This window comes from Thunnus maccoyii, chromosome 13 (genome assembly GCF_910596095.1).
Source record: "Thunnus maccoyii chromosome 13, fThuMac1.1, whole genome shotgun sequence".
Lineage (NCBI taxonomy): Eukaryota > Metazoa > Chordata > Actinopteri > Scombriformes > Scombridae > Thunnus > Thunnus maccoyii.
The window spans coordinates 15,507,708-15,528,263 of NC_056545.1; the positions used below are offsets into that span (position 1 = coordinate 15,507,708).

The 20,556-nt window shown below is 37.0% G+C and overlaps 3 protein-coding genes and 1 long non-coding RNA gene across 5 annotated transcripts in view; 2 read left to right on the forward strand and 2 right to left on the reverse strand.

Moving 5' to 3' along the window:
* Positions 1-4,142: 4,142 nt before the first annotated feature.
* LOC121910523 (beta-crystallin A1-like) lies at positions 4,143-5,312 on the forward strand. Its single transcript, XM_042431765.1, has 5 exons — positions 4,143-4,181; positions 4,312-4,445; positions 4,570-4,711; positions 4,810-4,952; positions 5,165-5,312. The coding sequence occupies exons 1-5, from the start codon at positions 4,143-4,145 to the stop codon at positions 5,310-5,312; spliced, it is 606 nt and encodes a 201-aa protein (XP_042287699.1).
* Positions 5,313-5,391: 79 nt separating this feature from the next.
* On the reverse strand, positions 5,392-7,836 carry LOC121910619. The gene is made up of 3 exons (XR_006099692.1): positions 7,758-7,836; positions 5,657-5,767; positions 5,392-5,509 (listed from the first exon to the last, which is right to left on the reverse strand). It is a non-coding gene; the product is annotated as an uncharacterized LOC121910619 (long non-coding RNA).
* Positions 7,837-7,841: 5 nt separating this feature from the next.
* LOC121910615 (Golgi SNAP receptor complex member 1-like) overlaps positions 7,842-20,556 on the forward strand; it is a 32,332-nt gene continuing 19,617 nt past the window's right edge. The window contains exons 1-6 of the mRNA XM_042431862.1: positions 7,842-7,947; positions 9,048-9,165; positions 9,483-9,558; positions 10,001-10,108; positions 10,211-10,302; positions 13,075-13,149. Coding sequence (XP_042287796.1) covers positions 7,905-7,947; positions 9,048-9,165; positions 9,483-9,558; positions 10,001-10,108; positions 10,211-10,302; positions 13,075-13,149 — 512 coding nt within the window. The 5' untranslated portion in view covers positions 7,842-7,904. The remainder of the gene's footprint in view (positions 7,948-9,047; positions 9,166-9,482; positions 9,559-10,000; positions 10,109-10,210; positions 10,303-13,074; positions 13,150-20,556) is intronic.
* On the reverse strand, positions 13,302-18,608 carry LOC121910616 (glycine-rich cell wall structural protein-like). 2 transcript variants are annotated; one of them, XM_042431864.1, is made up of 9 exons: positions 17,643-18,608; positions 17,225-17,317; positions 16,917-17,000; positions 16,668-16,760; positions 16,442-16,540; positions 16,215-16,313; positions 15,777-15,875; positions 15,546-15,642; positions 13,302-15,413 (listed from the first exon to the last, which is right to left on the reverse strand). In XM_042431864.1, the coding sequence occupies exons 2-9, from the start codon at positions 17,307-17,309 to the stop codon at positions 15,392-15,394; spliced, it is 678 nt and encodes a 225-aa protein (XP_042287798.1). In that variant the 5' UTR covers positions 17,310-17,317; positions 17,643-18,608; the 3' UTR covers positions 13,302-15,391. The 2 variants fall into 2 exon arrangements, with proteins under 2 accessions (XP_042287798.1, XP_042287797.1); XM_042431863.1 differs by having other exon boundaries at positions 15,546-15,645.

The window sequence follows — 20,556 nt, forward strand, 5'->3', positions numbered from 1 at the left end:
TTGTCTCTTGTACGCCAGTTTGTCTTCCTCTTCAGTGTTGGAAAGTACCTGTAGGCTACTCAAGAACTGTACTTAAGACGTACTTGTACTTTACATGAGTATTTCCATTTTATGCTACAGTACTTTATACTTCTACCCCACTACATTTCAGAGTAAAATGTACTTTTTACAGTCACTCATTGCAATTCAGATGAAGATTTTACTAATAAAAAATATGATTTGATGACAGTTTATTAAATATGATGCCTTGCTACAGATTGAACTACCAAATACTGTATGGAGCAGTTAAACCAACATTAAAGTACTGCTTATATGTTAATACATCAATAATAATAGTGATCCAGTAACACTGAGAGGAGCCCTTCTGCAGAACAAGCACTTTTACTTTTGATATTTTAAGTACTTTTTGTTGATAATACTAATTAATGCTGGACTTTTACCTGTAATGGAGTATTTTTACAGTCTATTATTGCTACTTTCACTGCTACTCTTCCACCTCTGCTTCTGTTAAAATTGTGACCCCTAAAATTTCAAGAAAAATGTATTAATGGTTGTAAATCTACAGCCGAGTCTCAGTTTGATAAATGCATTGCTCATTAGCTGTGTTTTATCCAGACTTCACAGTCTGTAAAGTCGACATAAATGTATATACTTTATGTTTGTTTTCTGCATTGAAAAATAAATCATGGAGCAGCAAACAGATGTCAGATCATTGTAATGCAGTTGGAGAAGCTGAGGGGGGAGCAGAATGGAAACAATTCTGTGAGGTTTTAATCCTATTTTTGTCTCCCTTACTCTCTCTGGTGATGCATGTAAAGTCTCTGTATGACTCACAGGAGATCTCAGTCACACATGACTATCCATCACAGCTCTGCAGCGGCACTGTGCATGACGATAACAGAGCCAAAACACTGCAGTCAACAGCAGCCATAACAACAACCAATTAAAATCAATGTTCAGCTTCATGAGCAGGATCAAGGAGCAATTCTTGAATATTATTTTTCAGTTACATCAATAATAATCATAATAAACTCTATTTGCATAGCACATTTCATACATGAAATGCAGCTCAAGGTATTTCACATAAATTGCATAAAAGCTTTTAAGGCGCTCAGGTTATAAACCAGCTATAAAATACAGTAAAAGTGTTTCATTGAGATTCAATAAATCATTGGTTCATATGTGACTCTGCACTGATTGACCCCAGAAAGCTTGAGAGGTCCTTAAGAGTGTGATGATGAGCTAAATTAATTATCATAATAGACCTGGAAACTCAGGGTTTATGTGGAAATGTTGCACCCTAGAGGCAGTCTGTGTTCACTGCAAATCCAGTCTCCTCTGTCGACTGGTTTGTCCTTTTCTGGGAAGCTGAGGAACAAATAAAACAGATTCACCACCAAGTGGTTTTGTTACTATACTGTAGCTGTTTTGATGAGTTCCCTTGACTCTTAGTGTGCAATTTAAGTCAATACAGACAAGTAGTGACAGAAAATCACCTGCAGAATTATACATTTTCAACAAGGAGGGGGAAAAAAAATACTTCCAAGCTTTTATAGGTTCTCAAAAGTTCTGCTTGAAAAATCTGGACATCTAAAAACAGACATGAAGACAGATTTATTAAGTTTTAGCTTATTTATTTTAAATTTGCATTAAAATGTACAGGTTGTGTGTGGCTGCTATGTGTGTCTGTAAGACAAACAATAAATGCTGCAGGTGGTTTTAGTGTCTATTAAACATGTATATTAGAAAATTAAGTTTTGTTATGTGGATGTGTGTGATATCTGTGTGTGACTCTCATGTTGAGAGTCGGCTATATGGTCACTGTGGGCTCTTCACATCGGCCTGCTGAGTTTGCTTGTCCCTTTGTCGCGTCTGAGCGGCTGCTATCATCAGCAGAAATACACACACACACACACACACACACACACACACACACACACACACACACACACACAAACATATATGTCCTGTCTCACTTTCTGAGACTTTCTGAACACTCCTCTTTGATAAGGAATGTGCTCCCAAAAGATTTGTACTGTAATGTTGTTTTTAATATGTGCACACGTATCTCTCTCTGTTGTTGACACAATCAGGCAATTACACGGACACACATATGCAGGCACACTAACGCACTGACACACACAGACACACACACACACACTCACACAGACAGAGAGTCTGGGCAAAGTGCTGACCTCAGTCAGCCATTCCTAAATGTTTATTGTTCAGTGCAGCTAGAGGAGAGAGGAGGGTGTAGGCTCAGTTATGTACCTACCAGCTGCTCTCTCACTATCTGTTTTGTTCATTATTTGCTTGTTTTGATTTAGTGATGAAGAGAGCAGGATCCAGTCATAAAAAATATGTCATTCCCCCAGACAGAAAATTAAATAAATTGAGTTTTCTTTAGAAAACTGCTTTGAGAAAAACTGGAGACAGCAGTTTGTGTTACAGTAAAATCAATATGTGTGCCTGAACATTTAAATATGTGCTAAAATTGTTTCAATCAATAAACCTATGAATCACTCCATTCTTTTGGATCTTCTTTCATAGACTAACCTCAATATTTTCCCTGTGTGATAATAATCTGTTTACACCAGTATCTGAAAGTGAAGCTGCCAATACAGCTCGTCAGTTGATGCCAGCTCGCCGCTTAGTCCTGCCAACGAGGCCTTTCAATCTGTGCCGTTGCCCCTTGCTAACCTCCTCATCCATTGATGATTTATTCACTTGCACAGGTTTTCCAAAAATAGCAACAGGTACTTTCCATTCACAACTCTCATTTAATCAACATCGTCTGTTGAAACATTACAATCATTCAGCTGTTGTTCACAGAAGGAGGTGAATCAGTTTAGAGAGGCTGCTTTCAGATAAAAGTTGATCTCTCTGTTCGCCCACTAGACAGCTGCCATTTGAATTTCTTTTAAACTCTGCTCAACTTTCATGCTATTGCCAACAAACTTCCTCCTATACACCATCCATACATTTGCAGCATATAACTTGATCAATAAAACAGCCTGATTAGATTTCCAACACGGCCAACATCTTCCTATTTCAAATCCAGTGACAATGTCATTGATCCAGTTTGTCCAGCTGTCATGAAACTTGCTGTTCATGTTTCAGTAAATTAGATTGAAATGCATTTTCAAATTAGTCAACACAGGACGGAGACGAACAATTGATCTGAGTCTTGACAAACAAAATAATGATTTCTGATCATGCTGCACATGTATTAATAAGTGTGATTGGTTGACTACATGTAATTAACTAAAAATAAAGATATGAATTTGATTATAAGTGATTAATGATTGTCTTTAGAGTTTCTGCAATAAATTCCATGCAAATCTTTTTCATTAATACACGACAAAAGACTATAAATAGTTTACAAGTGTCAGCAGCAACATAAAGTGTAATTTTTACTACTGAACTGCAATTGCACATTGGCCTTTTGACATACTGATGGAGAAAGTTACTGTATTTTTTCCCTCAACATATAGATTTAGCACATAGATGTGGGTAATGCAGTATAGCTACTCGCCTTGCCTCTTTTTGTTTGCATGAATCACTGTGTGTCCCTGTGTTAACCCCTCTGTGGCTCACACAACAAAACAATGGAGTCCAAAGCAAATTGCTGACATGAGTCCAGGCGTGCCTCCCCCTGGCCCCTGACACCCACGGGTGTATATATACCCCCCGTACACACTGGCTCTGCAGACCATTCAGTGGAATCCCGCGATACACAGCTCTTCATTTTTGGTAGGTCCGTCTAGTTTAAGTTGTTAACAATACAGTACAGTTTCCCAAATCTATGGACATGATGCAGTATGGGCCTCTAATGCAATATATCAACTGACAAGAGGGAGTCTTAATTAATTGGAGTTTATGTGGTTACCTTTACTGCAAATGAGGAAATCATTTCAAAATGGAAAATTCTAACAAAGCAAGTAAATGAAATAGGAGGCTGGAGGTTAAAGGCTTATAGTGTCATGTCTAATGCAAAACAGCTGAGAGTTAAATGCTAAAGCGCCACCCAGAGTAGCAGTTAACTTGGATTATTATATAGTTTTGTTTTTAAGTGTTTTCTTCCATCCCTGCCCTGACTGTGTCTCTATTTCCTTACAGGTACTACTAAAAAAAAGGACAAAATGGCCCAGACAACCCCAGTGCCCATGGGTCCCTGGAAGGTGAGCATACGACGTACATGTTTAATGCTACATTACCTATGAGCACAGGGAGCAACATGAGGTTTCGATACACGGTTACCTACAGCAGTGTTTCTGATTCATGGATTGACTCAAAACTCATCTTCTCTGCCTTTGTGTTTTCCAGATCACTGTGTACGATCAGGAGTACTTCCAGGGAAAGCGTATGGAGTTCACTGCCAGCTGCCAGAACATTATGGAGTGCGGGATGGAGAACGTCCGTTCCCTGAAGGTCGAGTGTGGCGCGTACGTATCCAAAGAGCATCTCCTCACTGCTCCAGAAATGCAAAAAATATAACAGCATTTCTTTAGATTCTGTCGGGGCTTAAAGAGTTTCTGATTTTCTATTTCCCTCTGTTTCTACTCGCAGCTGGGTCGGCTACGAGCACTCCAGCTTCTGTGGCCAGCAGTTCGTCCTGGAGAAGGGAGACTACCCCCGCTTTGAGGCCTACAGCGGCAGCAACTCCTACCGCATTGAGAGGATGATCTCCTTCAGGCCCATCTGCTGCGCTGTAGGTTCCAAATACAACCCAGTTAAACCGCCTCTAGCTCACCTCAGGCTGAGCTTCACTTCAAGTTGTGCTAAACCTCCTTTTTCTTCCTGTTGCAGAACCACAAGGAGGCCAAAATGACCATCTTCGAGAATGAGAACATGGCCGGTCGTCAGTTTGAGCTGACTGATGACTACCCTTCTCTGCAGGCCATGGGCTGGGTGAACAAGGAGGTTGGATCCATGCAGGTTCAGAGCGGAGCGTAAGTCTATTGCTGTGGTGTTTGCTGCAAACTGAAGCTTTACACACCTTCAGCTTGTCCTGAATTTCACACATTCTCAGCACGGCAGCCGTGCATACTTACAGTCCTGAAAATACTCTTTCAGCTACTTACATTACTACTTTTAGCCAAGTTTACATGACAGTTGAAGTTTATTTGTTATTTGAGGTTTAATTGTTCTTGTGTCCTTGCAGCTTTGTGTGCTACCAGTACCCTGGCTACCGTGGCCACCAGTACATCCTGGAGAGCGACTGTCGCGGAGGAGAGTACAAGTGTTACCGTGAGTTTGGCTCCCATGCCCAGACTCCCCAGATCCAGTCCATCAGAAGGATCCAGCACTGAGAGGGGAATGTCTCCTTCACACATCCTTAACTCCTCCTCCTCCTCCTCCTCTCCCTCCTCCTGCACTTCCATCCCTCCTTCTCTTCCTCCTCTACCCCAACCTCCATCTCTTCGGCTCCGCCGGTCTGGCTAGTCAAAGCAGGATCCCGGGCTGGACTTCAGGTGCTTACTGGTGTCAGTTGTTCACAGCACTTTTGCTTTTTTTTTTAAAGAAACATCACAAAAAAGAAAGGAAAGATGTAAGAAAGACAGAAAATAGGAATGACAGAATTGAGAGAAAAAGTTGAATCAGTGTGAAAGAGAGGATTCATCTACTGAAGTTGGCTGCAGAACGATGAAAACACCTCAGAGTTTTTGCTCTTTTCCACCATCGATGGCATCATCCTCACCATCGTCATTGTCTCCTTTATCAACACGATCACCAGTCTTGCTGTTACTGTGATATTCATGACTGCCTGTGTTTAAGACGATGAATAAAGAGAATGAGCAAAAAAAAAGAGAGAGACTCACAATACGAGTGACATGTACCTCAATCACATCTGTGTCTTTTTTTTCTCTACTGACACTTTGCCTCCACCGGTGAGCAGCAGGGCAGCAAATATACTGTGTAACTATTTAAAACTATAATCATCAGCCTGCAAAACATGAACTTACTGTATACAGTGAATTTAAGGTCAAAAGGTCAAGGCATGAATGAGAGTGAATCTCTTTAAACCCCACAAACTGGTCATAGGGTCAATCATTACGAACTCAGTGTTCAGATCTGCAGTGTTTCATAAGATGTCAAATACAGACTGAATTTTTGAGAAATGTGAACAAAATGGGGCAAAAGACATCAATAATATTTCCATTTGACTGAATGGTGGAGCCATAAAAAACATGAAGTCTTGGGATCTCACTCACTATAAAATTCATATAGTTTCAATAAAGAATACAGAATATATATAACAACACTTGACACTGCACAAGATGATTTAAACAACTACACAGTTAAGGGAATATAAATGGGGAAAACATATGTTATAGGGTTAAATACCCACATACACAACCAGTATTTGGCCTGTGTTGTGTTTACTGAATACAAAACCAACTCAACTGCCAGTTTAAAGTTAATAAATAATGAGAGTGTTTAAATTTCAACAGTTCAAGAGTTCAATAGTCTGAAACATCAGGAAACAAGTAAAGTAATATGAAAAGTTTAAAATGAGTCCTGTTAAATGGACAATGTGGGAGAACTGACCGAAGTTCAAACAAAACATTGTAAATATATACAAATCTGCTTCAAATACCTACATGTTGATGGAAAAGATCCCAGCAAAGCCTCTATAGTCAGAGAGTGCATTTACTCCAGCACAATTTTAAGGCATTTGCCCTTAATTGAGTAATTCCATTTCATGCTGCTCAATACTTCAGAGAGAAAAATTATAGTTTTTACTCCATCACATTTACCTAGCAGCCCTCCAAGTTACTTTACAATTCATTAACATATAGATTTAACTACACAGGAATATAAAATAGTTAAATTAGCTCCACGGCAACCAGCTACAACTTGAATTCCTACTTGCACACTAATGCACCAGAATGCATAATAATAACCAAGCAACAGCCTACAATAATCACTAAAAGCTGTCATGGCTCATTGTGCCTAATGAGTACTTTTCACTTTTTAAATAGATTTTGAGCATAATATCATGGGCTTTTACCTAATTGAAAAGGAATATTTTTTTAAATTGTGGTCTTTTTACTTTAACTGAAGCCTACATTTGTACAAAGTGGTCATTATCATCATCATGGAGCTACATCAGTGAACTTTTACAGCGGCATGCTAAGTGATTCTTACATTTCAGTTATTAAGCAATAAGCAGATTCTGCTTAGCTATCGTGTTTCACGTTTTAACCCTTTAAAGATGCCCAAATGAACATTGAAGTAGGTTTTCTTGCTATAATCATTACTGTTCTTTATACTGGCCATTAGAAGATCCCTTCATAATGCACTTACAATGTAAGTGATGGGGGCCAAAATCCACAAGCCTCAAATGCAAAAATGTATTCAAAAGTTTATCTGAAGCTAATATGAAGCTTCAACCATCCAAATTAGTCAAGTCAAGTAGATATCTTTCAACGTTACAATCTCTTTTTGTTACTATACTTCCACCACAGCTCAACAAGAAAAACACTGTCTGATGCTAAATAGACTGTAAATGTGGCAGATATCCACTTGATATGACTAACTCAGACTGCTGAAGCCTCACACGAGCTTCAAATAAACTTTTAAATGCATTTTTGCACAGAAGGACTGGATTTTGGCCCCCTTCACTTACAGTACACTGAAAGCACATTTAAAGGGGATCTTTTAATAGCCAGTATGAACAGGAGGAATGATTACAGCGAGGAAAACCTCTTTCAGTGTTCATATGGGCACCTGACTGTTGTTTTAAGACACACCTGAAAAATTGTGAACCTCTCCTTTACGTGGAATGACGTCCTCGGTGCAGTGAGAGGTGCACTTGCGGTCGGAAACCACTAGAGCCTGCAGTAGAGGCGTAATGGTTAAATTGCGACAGTCGTTTCTTCTTGACGGCTGATGATGACATGTCAACAACAAACATGGCAGCCAGCAGCAACTATTGGGAAGGTAAATTATGTTGTCGTGCCTGATTTAAAATAATTCTCTGCATGTACACTTTTTTTTACTGTTCTTCACTGATTCAGATCAGTCATATTTAATATGTCTCGTGGTACATTAAGTCAATAGACGTTATACTCTCGAGGGAGGAGAAGTCTTAAACTGCTGGCAGGCTAATCTGTTAGCTTGTTAGCCGTTAACGCCGAACTTGAGTAACGTTTATCAGTTATTAACGGTTAGACCGTTAAAAGTTCAACTTCATTTGTACCAAAGTGTGTATAATATAACGGTACTTGTAAAGTTAAAATTAAAACAAAGCAACAGCATTAAGAATTTTATACAAGGGCTGCAAATAACGATTTTCATTATCAATGAATCTGTCGATTATTTTCTTGAGTGATCGATTATTTTTGTCTGTAAGATCTCAGAAAATGGTTAAAAATATTGATCACCGTTTCCCAAAGCCCAGGATGAAACCTCAGATATAATGTAAAATATTCAGTTAACTACAGAGGACTAAAGAAACCAGAAAATTATCACATCTAAGAAGCTGGAACCAGATTTTCTTTTTTCTTAAAAAAATGACTTAACACGATTAATTGATTATCAGAACAGTTGGCAAGTAACTACACTGTGAATATAACATCGACTGTATGTAAAGATATATGATATAAACAGCTGAACTGCTTATCAAGCAATATGTCTCCCACAAAGTACTGCACTGTAACATACTGTACTACTTCATTGTCATTGAACAAGTACAAGTAAGATAAACAAGTACAATGAGATGCAGTTGGCATCTAACGAGAAGATACAAATTACTCTGAGCAGTTTATAAAGATACAAAGATAAAGATATACACCTGTGCAGTGATGCAGGATGTTATATAAAGTTGCGTTGTGGTGAGTAAGTTTGTGCTTTTTCAATTCCACTGGGATTTTGATAGCTTATAAACTGTAAAAAAATGACTACCATGAGAGTCTCGTCTGGCTACAACAAATTTAGCTCAAACGGTCTAATTTCATGTATGGGCCAAATACTCAACATTGGACTATATCTGAATCATCTTGAAATTTTTGTCCTGAATGTGTCTTTGTTTCTTCACTCAGATTTGCGTAAACAGGCCAGGCAGCTGGAGAATGAGCTGGACCTCAAGCTGGTCTCCTTCAGTAAGCTCTGCACCAGCTACAGCAGCAGCAACCGGGACCAGCGGACAAGAGACAACAGGTCAGCAGCACACGCCTCACTCAGCTTTAACAATGTGGACGGACACTGATATTTGCTACCTTTGGATAAAATCTAATCTGAATACCTGTGTTACTTCATCTTGCAGTACCTCAGCTAGCTTATATATATATATATATATATAATTCTGTGCTTAAATATTCAATGCAGGACAGCACCAGTCTGTATACTTATGTTATGTTTTGTCTTACATTTTGTCATTTTGTATACCCTGATTCTGAAGAAATTATATTTCACTTCAGCTGTACTTATTTTAGTTGGAATAACAAATAAAACTTTCCCTGTCATACTTAAATCAGGTCCGATTCTGTTGGCTCATCTCATGACAACATGCTGGTGGCCATGACTACTGAACTGGAGCAGCTCTTAACCAACGTAAGTCAAATGTCACACCATAAAGTTGAAGGGTTTTTAGGGTTTCTTGCAGTAGCAGCTGTCTCAGGGGTTTTACCTGAGCTCAAGTGACAGGATTCCAAAATATTGAAGAAGATTTGATGCATAATCAGTGTTCTGTAAGAGAAAAAGAAATGACCAACCAACCAAAGCTGATTGTACCTTACTGGGTTGTTATATACTGGGAATACTATTATAATTTTGGATTATGCTTATTATAATACATTAATTTTTACTTCCTTTTACTGTTTACCTAATAAGAAGTGCAATTTTCTAAATTTAAGTGAGGTAAAAGTGTTTGATATTCTAAATTATAGCCTTGAAATGTTATTCAAATTCTGCTGAACTTTTTAAAAATCAGTTACCACAAAAAAACCATTGTTTTTATGGCTCCTTAACATCAGTTTTGTCTTTTTCTTGGCAGCTAACAGCAGTCAATGACAAAATGGCAGAATATACGAACACCCCAGGAGCTTCGTCACATAATGCAGCACTGATGCACACCTTACAGAGACACAGAGACATTTTACAGGTACATACAATGTATTCACTTTTTCTATTATTATTTGTGTTTATCATCAATATCATTGTGTATTCCTGACTGTAGTTCACATCTTTCATTTTTATCCTGTAGGACTATACTCATGAGTTCCACAAAACCAAAAGCAACTTCTTCAGCCTGCGAGAGCGAGAGGACCTGTTGGGTTCTGTTCATAGAGACATCGAGTAAGCACTTTCACACATCTCTTGCCCATAAGTGACATATTGTTAGCAAATGCAAGGTATGTTTTCCTCCAATCACCACAACATTGCGGTTTTCCAGTTGTTGTGCAGGATACCAGGATGCCTTTATGGTGAGTATGATCAGTAAGAAGTATTCATGAAAAAGTGATAAGAAACATTTTTCATTAAATCAGTGTTGATAAGGTTATGGTGCAGTTAAATTACTTTTAATATTGCTTAATTGCAGCAGGTCTAAGTGCAGTATGTAGCAGTGGGGTTCAACTCTCATAGGCTGTTATTGGGGTCTGTCTGAGACTTGCATACATGATGGACACACACTGATTACATTACACGTGATACAGAATGGATCAAATTTCACACATAAACATATTTGTGAAGAATTATTGTCTGGCTTGGAGTTGGTTGATTGGATGGGATGCATCATCTAGCAGGAGAACTGCAGAGACCTCTGACATTCAGTTGAGGTAGAATATTTTCAATACTAATTTAATGATTGTCATGTTTGGATAAAAAACAATACATTTGTTGTGTAAAATGATGTTTTATGACGGAGCCTAGGAGAAACTCTGGCAAATGTGGTTTATGGTTTTCTTGGATATTTGTGACAACAGGAAAAATAGATGCTTCTGATTTTAGAAATTTAGTTTTATATTGGTTTTACATATCAAGGTCAGTTTACTAGTCAATGTAGGATCTGGCATTTTTGGAGTTTGACCCAAAGTAGAGACAGAAAGTAGTCAACCATTCTTTCTTTAATCTGTCTCTCACAAAGTCCCCCATCGAACTGTATGGAGGTACACAATTAAATCACCTTTTTGTCCTTTTTAATGAGTTATGTTGGCACAGTCAACTTTTCCTTCCTTAATCCCTTCTATCTCTGGTTTTTATGTATACCATCACTTTCATTTTCATCTTTTCTTCCCTTCTTTTCCTTCCTTCCTATCTTCCTAGTTTTTTCCTCCTCATCCTCCTCTGTTGACTTTTGTTGTGTTGTCATTAACCAGTAGGAGGCAGAAAAGCCCACTTTGTTGCTGAATTCCCCCACCCTTTAATAGTCTCCATTCCTTCTATCATGTTTCATCCTCTTATAAGAGGCACCTCCTCTTATTAGCCAATCTCTCTCTCTCTCTCTCTCTCTCTCTCTCTCTCTCTCTCTCCTTCTCTCTCTCTCTCTCTGTATTGTTGTGTTTCTCTGGGGATATCTTTCCTAAGTGCTGTCTACAGTAAATCAAACCGCAAGGCTTTCATTCAGCCAAAGCTGAGGGAGAGTGGTTACATCTGGTCTGCCTGATACACAGAAAGGCTTTATCAGGGAATGAGGGCGAGAGAAAGGCAGTCACAGAGAAAGATAGAGAGAGAGAGAGACATTGTAGTGATCAAATTTTTACTTATTGCAAAATGATGAGAGTGAATTTAAATTACATAGACATGAGAGATGTGGAGGAACGATGAAGGAAGAAGGCAACAGAGCAGATAATGGATGATGAACTGATGATTAGTTCAAATAGGGAGGAGATGGTGTAAATAACCGATGCAGGACAGACTTGAGGGTTAAGCAGAGCTAATCACTTAAAAGCCTTTACGCAGGAAGTACGTAATTGGCATCCAGTCATCAGTTAATAGGACAAAGTGAAATATCCATTCAGTTGCTGAAGCAAAGACTGGGGGGGATGTTTTTGGTGGCAGTTTCTTGTGTGTTTGTCTGAAATTCTGCTTCTCCCAGTTGCAAAGATGCTTAAACATGATTATGAAGTTAAGGTTACTGCGTTAGGTTTTCATGGAGAAACCAAAAGAGACTGAAGAAGTTAAACTCTGTTGTTTTCACCACCAAATGGAGCCAGATTACATGAGGAATTCATATATATTAATATGAAAAGAAATTTTGGACTCAAGATGATTTTTAAAAAAGAAAACTTACCATCACTGTTACTGAGCCCCCCAAAAAGGCAAAACTGAACAAAATTGTTTCATTTTTTATTTAGACAAAAATAGGATTCATGGTGCTATTATGAAAAATAGACTCATCTTTTTTTATGGGATATGAACTGGATTCATATTAATGACCATGAAAACCATGATGACCGTTTGTAACGATGCTTAATGTGCTGGCCCACTTGAGAACTTGTATTGACAAGCACCTGCTGTTTACCATGGACCACTAAAATCTAGTATGATTGATCAAAGCATTTGGTTGATTTTTCTGTATTCATTACTTTTTATAGACTTGTCACTGCAAATATAAGATCTCACCACTGCAATGACTCATATGGCAGCACAGCGCACACACCATGTGTATCAGAAGAGGCATATGGTAGTCTACACCAGTATTTTCCAATCCTGGTCCTGGGGCACCCCTGCCTTGCATGTTTTAGATGTTTCCCTCTTCTAACACACTTGATTCAAATGAGCTTTGCAGAAGCCTGATAACGACCCGTTCATTTGGATCAGGTGTGGATTGAAAAACACTGGTCTACAGACACCCAGCCCCGCACCAACAGATTAAATCTACAACATACTTACAAGAATTGTATTGTAACTGTCAGCTGTATGTACTTTATCTTTATATAAATTTTGCTTCATGTGGGCGCCAGATTGCCTAATTGTTAAAACGCGTCCCCTCGTTTGCATATAGACCCCCCACTGTCTCTTTTAAATAGAGGCAAAAAACTTGTTTCATGTGCTGTATCCTAATAGCAGCTGTCAGCCCAGTCCACCATCATTCAATGTTTCTCTCTTTTGTGTTTTCTTACACAGGTCCTACAAAAGCGGTTCAGGGGTGAATAACAGAAGGACGGAGCTCTTCCTGAAGGAACATGAACATCTCAGAAAGTAAGAGCTTTCTTAAAAACAGCTTATCACTTAGAAACACTGGAACAGCACTACACTAAAATATATATATATATATATATATATATATATATATATATATATATATATATATAGTGTGTGTGTGTGTGTGTGTGTATAATGTTTTGCAGATGCTTAAAATTAGCATTGTTTGATACTTCACCGGTGAGTGATGATGCAAAATAATGATGATTAATAGGTGTCTGCTCACTATTGAGTAAACTATTTAATGCCTGTTATATCAGGAGTAGTGAACGAGTTAATGAGGGAGTGATTTCAGACACAGTCACAGTTGAAGTGTAGCTTCTATGAAGTATTTCTATTCTATTTTACTAGTCGATATCTGAGTCCATTATGATAATGACACCAATAGGATCGGTGTGGGCAATCAGCAGAATTATATTGATTTACATAAAACCTGTATCTTCAAGATCTAAGAGGACCTGTAATTTTCTATTACCTAATGATAAATTTAACCCTAATCAAGACTTGGTACTAGCATATATGAAAGTTGTTAAGGAAGATGTGCCATTAATGTGACATGACAGACGTGCAAGTGTTTGTGTAATAGAGGAAGATTGAAAAGAAAGAAAGAAAATCAGGAGAAGAGAAAAGAGGTTTATGTGTGTGTGTGTGGTTTTATTACCATGCACATAAGCATTTCTGTGGTTTACAGGACATGTTGTCAGTCACGTTCTGAAGCACTTTCTCATGACTTTGCTTAAAATACAGGAAGATTGAAAAACAAAGAATCAAAAGTAGAAGTAAGAGAGGAGATTTGGCAAAAAAGAGGAGATTGAAAGGAGAAGACAGGTGACAAATGAAAGGAAAACCAACTTAAAGTGTCTTAGTTGTATGTTGGACTTCCACATTTGTTATGTTCCTTCCTTTCCTTTATTTTTTGCTGAATTTTTGTATAGAATAGACAGTGGCTGCACACAGAATTTGATCTCACAATCTTTGTCACTGAAGACGGGTCATGTCAGCATCTACTGAAAATTAAATGTCATGGTTTGAATATTATCTTAATTAATTCTGATGTAAAATGATGAAGTATATCCTGAATCAGTGAAGGGGAACTTCACTGAGTTTATACACCAAAAATCAGTTTACCAGTCATGGGGAGCACTACTGTGTTGATTCTGTGAAACCAGTTCTACAATGTCCTCTGTGGACATTAATAACTAGTAATATCTGGGATGGGGCTTGGGGACTGCATATTTTTTAAACCAAAATGCTGTGTTACAAACTTTGTGTAGTTCAAAGACGTGAATATTTACCAAGCAGGGAGGATCTAACAAAAGAGATGAATGAGTTGCTTTATAGTAGTAGGATCAAGCATCTATTTAAACTTCCAAATCAGGATATCTTGGCCTCTGCTGCATCAGTTTTGACTATAATTTAGTCATCCAAGTTAATTAATGTGAAAACCTTGTGTAGCCCACATACAGTATATATAACCAGCCGTTTGTGGGCATTGATAGAAATATGTGATGGTAATAAGGTTGGTTTTCAGGAAAGTATAAAGGTATTTTAATAAATGTGTTTTATACACACATACATAAACAGGATTGTTTTGGTCACTATGAAATTTTGGTATCTAACCGCCTCCGCTGTGGCTGGTAAATGATGTCCTCGTTGAAATGTTTTTCTTTACGTTTTAAAAATTGTTTACATTTTTAAAATGGTCACATTTCCCACAGATCTTCAAACTGGCAGATTTATAGTATTTTGTTTTTAATGTTGATTGTTTTAATGCAGATAATAAAAACATAAAAATGTGAACTTCATTGATTATTACATAGCTGTTGAGGCATGCTATAATGTCAAATGTATCGGCCTTAATGTGACTGGTGACAAACATCAGAAAAACTTAACAGCAGAAAGAAGAGAGGAAAAGATCCTGACAAAAAGGATGTTTATACTACAATACTCATAAGAGCATCCCTGGACAACACAAAAGGACCGTCATGGAAACTCTGTATCAATTTATCCTCTTTATTAAATGACCTAATGAACACTTTTTACATTTAAAACAAATAAAAATAGAAGCTCAATTTAACAAGCTCAACAGTTTATTCATGTGACTTTATCATATTTTAATATAATATAATAAATAATTATATTTTCTTTCTGCGAAGTCCAACCAAATTCTTGAAGAATTACATTTGACAACTACAGTGTCACTGTACAGATAAGATGCCATTTGATGTACCATGGTTTATTATCTCTTGGATGGGGGTTTCCTGAGAGATGGAGAAAGAAGAAGACATTCAAATTAAACAATTGTGATTGCATCGTTAAAAATACAGCACCTACAAACACAAAACATGAACTTCCAAACTGTCTTTGTGACAAGTAAAACGCTTCATCCTCACATGTTAATGTTAACATTGTTCCCTGCACCAATGTGTCCGATGTATCCCATTCCCATGTTTGTTGCATTGCCAATAATTATTTGGGCTCCTTTTCCTCCTGCTGAAATATAAAGAATAATAAATGGAATAATCTTGAATCTGTAGTGTACACATTGTAGTGTTATACATGAGTATGTAAATAATAGTGAAAGTGCCCACTTCTAGCACCTCGCCATGAGGCACAGGTCTCACCGTTCACAATGCAGTTGTTCCCTACACCAAAGCCTCCTGCATTGTGTCCCATAGCAACGTTGCTCATGTTCCCAATATCTATTTTGACTCCTTCTCCTCCTGTTGAAATATAAAGACTCATAAATAGAATCACATAAACAGTTGATCTTACTCTGATCTGCAGTACATGAGTAAGGTCAGGCTCAGACTGACATTAGCACTGCATAACAAAATGTCAGCCCCCCTTCAGTCTTTTCATTGAGACTACTGTGTTGGCAAAGATGGGGGTAATTGCAGGGGTGGCCAATCAAATATAAACAGTGTCATTCCACTGTTTACCTCATGATTATCAAGGCAGAAGATAAAATGATTGCCACCTTGATGAATTTCAGTTTTATAAACTGCTGCGTGGTGAACAAATCAGAAATGATTTCCATTCCTCATACTTCCAGAACTTACCATTTACATTGCAGTTGTTCCCTGCACCAATGTCTCCAACGTTGGCTCCAACATCCATGTTGTGTATGTTGCCAATATTTACTTCTATTCCTTTTCCCCCTGTTGAATTACAGTAAGTTATAGATACAACAGATTCACATGAACTAATTATCTCTCAAATTCTAAATTTATCATACAAGCAACACGTAAGAAAGTGCTCATCCAATGATATCACACACACTACTTACCGCTCACATTGCAGTTGTTCTTTGCACCAATGTTTCCAACGTTGGTTCCAACATCCATGTTGTGTATGTTGCCCATATCTACTTTGACTCCTTGTCCTCCTGTTGAATTACAGTAAGTTATAGATACAGAAGCACATGAACTGATAATCTTACTCAAATTCTAATCTTATTATACGAGTAACACGTAAGAAACTGTTCATCCAACGATATTACACACACTACTTACCGCTCGCATTGCAGTTGTTCTTGGCACCAATGTCTCCTATATTTTCTCCAACTGTCATGTCACTTATGTTGCCAACATTGAATTCTTTTCCTCCTGTCAACACACAAACATAGATAAATACAATCTCAAGAATACAATAACATGATCACCTAATCTAACTGTGCATATTCCAATCTCTGAGTTACAAATCAGAAATTATTCACTGCCAACTCCCACTAACTTTCCAGCAATATGATATGCAGAACTCACCGCTGGCATTACCGGTGGATCCAGAGTTGCTTCCACCTCCTGTGTCACATGAGCCACCAGTATTTGTTTGGCCTCCTGTTCCTCCTTTTAAAATGTAGAGAATATGAATAAGTAAAAGAAATGTTAATCATATACATTGATAATCATACTCTTACTCATGCTGTAAAGACACTGATCTCTTATCTAGACTGCATACTTCTACTTTCACCATCTTATGACAAACAGAGCAAATCACTGACACCTGTGATACAGTGATGTAAAACTGACATGAGAGAGATCATCAATCAATGTACAGGGATTGAACTTACCGCTAATATTGATTACATTACCAGCACCAATCTGTCCTGTGTTGGTCCCAACAACAATGTCCTTGGTGTTACCAATGGACGACATTGTTCTTTCTGAAATATACACAGACAAAGATTAAAAGCAAAATAAAAACCATGTTTAGCATCAAATGGATTCAGACAAAATTCTCAGACAAACAACTCGTGTAAAGACTCAGAACTGCAGCTTTGACTCGCTTTTAACTAGTGTTTGATGTTAATGTTGATCTTGAAATATTCTACATTCACACTAACAGAGTAAGACAGAGTCACAGGATCAGCTGAATATCAGACATGAAAATGTAAAATACAAAACAAAATGAAAATAGGTAACAAATGTTATATTTTAAAGACCGAGCTGACATTAAGCAGAGAGACACAGATATAGTCTTTATCTTACCGCTGGTTTCAGATGTTTGTCTTGTGCTGTGAAGTGAACTCGTTGAAAAGGGAAGAATCTGACTCTTTTTTTTTTTAAAGTGTCATGCACATGTTGAGGACTTCCTTTATAGTTAGCAGGTGTTTTGTTTGTTCAGCAAAGCTCTTTTTTTCCCCCACAGAGGGGATTTTAGTCAAGTATTTCTGCATCAGCTGAGGTTCAATGACGAGAACCCAGAAAGTTAATTTTCAATTGTACTCAGAAATGTTTATTGACACTATTAAGACATTTTAAAAATAAGTATTGATAGCTTTAACTGTCCGATTCATTTAACTTTTGTGAACTCAATTGTTGCATCATTAAATACAACAATGCTCAAATGTAAGCTGAAAAAACTATAATTTGCACATTATCTGCTAGTTAAATACTTACACTAAATGCTGAGATACTTAACATTTTGAAAACAAACTCACACACAAACATTTTATACAATAAATTAAAAAATGGGGGAAAAACAGCAATTGTTACATGACATTGAAGTCCTGTTTGAAATGTTTGTAGGAATTATTGGGGATTGGTTAAATTTGGGGCTGGACGATAAAGCAATCTCGATACGGGATCACAATAAAATTTATGTCGATAACGATGATAAACTTCAGAAAATTTTTTTTACTCTATGGATAGATCTAACAGCCTATCACACAGCAGAAATAAATGCGACAACAGCCAGTCAGTCTCCAGTTTTTGGCCTCCGCGTCAAAGTACACGCTCATTTCCTACCGCAGCCATTGAGGCTATGCTAGTGCAATCATTAGCAGGGCTACAACTATCTTGAGTGCCTGTCACGTCTAAAGTAACATTTGCTGACAAAAGCTGCTCTAACTCACGGACACTTCTCTCTAGTAGAGACATCCTGTCTGCAACTGCGGAACAGTCATCACACGCCATCGTTTAACGAGGCTGCTTTGACTGCGAATGCACAAAGCTAACTGCTAAGCTAGCTAGCTAAGATAAATTAAGAGGTTACAGCAGAATAGATACTGTGTGTGTGTGTATATATATATATATATATATATATATATATATATATATATATATATATATATATATATATATATATATATATATATATATATATATAAAAGATATAGTATAATGACTTGATGACAATTTTGCACTTTTTACTCAGATTTCTACCTCTAAAACATTTGAGAGATGTGAAAACAGAACTTAATTAATATCTTTTAAATTTATTTCATGTTAAAGTTGAGTGTATGAATGTGTCAGGGCTTTTGTGATCCACTTGTTTACTTTCTTTGTCTTGGTTGTACCCCTAAACATTAGAGATGTTTGCTGCCCTGCTAAAGGAATTATATGTGATAGTAATCACAGCTTTTACTTTTATTTACATTATTTTAATAAGTTATAAGGCAAGCTAACTTGTATTTTTGTCACGGCAGATAAAGTATGTTTGCAAAGTTAAATGTTTACATTATATTCTATTTTTTATGTTAAACTATATTCTAAAGTTTAACTAATGAGCCCTTCAGCCCTCAGTCATTATCAGGATATTTTTCAAATGGCAGCATTATCAAATTATATATATTGTGCATACATACATTTTCCATAATGGTGATACATATTGATATTTTCTGAACAGTTTTTTGTATGATATTGATTTTAATCAAATCACCTAGTGCTAGTTGACACTAAAATTTTGACTTATCAGGATCACCCAAATAAAAAATAAAACACATATATTGTTATTTGTATGTATTGTATATTTGTCCTTTTATAAAACAATAAGCTGACCACTGTGTCATTATATTTAATTCTTTAGTAGATTTAGACGCACAGTTCAAAGTTTGAATACATTTGATATCTTGACATTAATCTCTTTTTTTCATTCCCATGTGAGAGCACCTCCCAAAACCTCTGCTGTTAGAGGAAGAGTGCACTCACAGATACTTTGCTGTATCTGTGTGAATGTAGACAATTACCCATCTCTTCTTCCAAACTGTTACAGGTTTAGAGCTGGGTGATATTACCTGAAAATTCAACCTCAAAACGTATCCCTTATGGATTCATGATTTGTATGTTTTTTTTCTCTACACAAACTTAAAACAATAACCACAACATTAAAACACATGGAGGCGTTTATTGATTTCTTCAGGTTTTGTTTTCTGTATCAACTCAGCATATTTTCCCTCTGTTATTATGACACAAATTAACTTTGGTGCAGCCACTTTTTTTGTAGAAGTTTTATAATAAGTTGAAGGGAGATTATCTGTGTGTAATCAAGTTAAAACAAATGATTTTTAGGTTAAATACTGGATTTCTTAGCTAGAAAACCCAACTGCTGGTTATTTAATTTCCTGACAAAAACTACTTCATGAACACAAAGCAACACTGGAAACAAATTCATGTTTGAATGAAGGTGACAGATAAATAAATTTCCAAGGCACTGAATATCGACCAGAGTACAATAAAGTCAGTCATAAAAAATGAAAAAATACTAAATCTTCAGCCAAAGATTCATTTATTTTCAGAATTTAACATTTTTTAATGCTGTGTTAAAGGACATTTCAATTATCTGCCATAATAAAGCAAATGATTCATGATTTTTAGAAGAGTTGTCCTTTCATCTGCTGGACGGCAATTTCCTAAAAGACAGAAAGAGACAGAAACAAAGAGAGTGAGAAAGAGTAAAATACAAATATTGATGAGAAAATGAGGATTATATACTTCTACAATGAAGCATTCACAGGAACAATTAACATGCATAAACATGTCACATCTCATCTGATACTGTGTCCTATGTCACAAGTAAATCTCTGATCTTTCTTCTTACCTCAGCTGATGTTAATCTTGTTCCCTGAACCAATGCAACCTGTGTTAGAACCAGCTGTAATCTTTTCAGTGTTGCCAACACTTG

What these genes read in the sequence shown, in the direction of transcription:
- LOC121910523 (XM_042431765.1), top strand. Translation starts at nt 4,143, where the DNA reads ATGGCCCAGACAACCCCAGTGCCCATGGGTCCCTGGAAG. An exon ending in TGCCCATGGGTCCCTGGAAG is followed by an intron (nt 4,182 to 4,311) that starts GTGAGCATACGA and finishes CATCTTCTCTGC; the next exon opens with CTTTGTGTTTTCCAGATCAC. An exon ending in CTGAAGGTCGAGTGTGGCGC is followed by an intron (nt 4,446 to 4,569) that starts GTACGTATCCAA and finishes TTCTACTCGCAG; the next exon opens with CTGGGTCGGCTACGAGCACT.
- LOC121910616 (XM_042431863.1), bottom strand. Translation starts at nt 17,309, where the DNA reads ATGTCGTCCATTGGTAACACCAAGGACATTGTTGTTGGGACCAACACA. An exon ending in TAATGTAATCAATATTAGCG is followed by an intron (nt 17,001 to 17,224) that starts GTAAGTTCAATC and finishes ACATTTTAAAAG; the next exon opens with GAGGAACAGGAGGCCAAACA. An exon ending in GAACAACTGCAATGTAAATG is followed by an intron (nt 15,876 to 16,214) that starts GTAAGTTCTGGA and finishes ATATTTCAACAG; the next exon opens with GAGGAGAAGGAGTCAAAATA.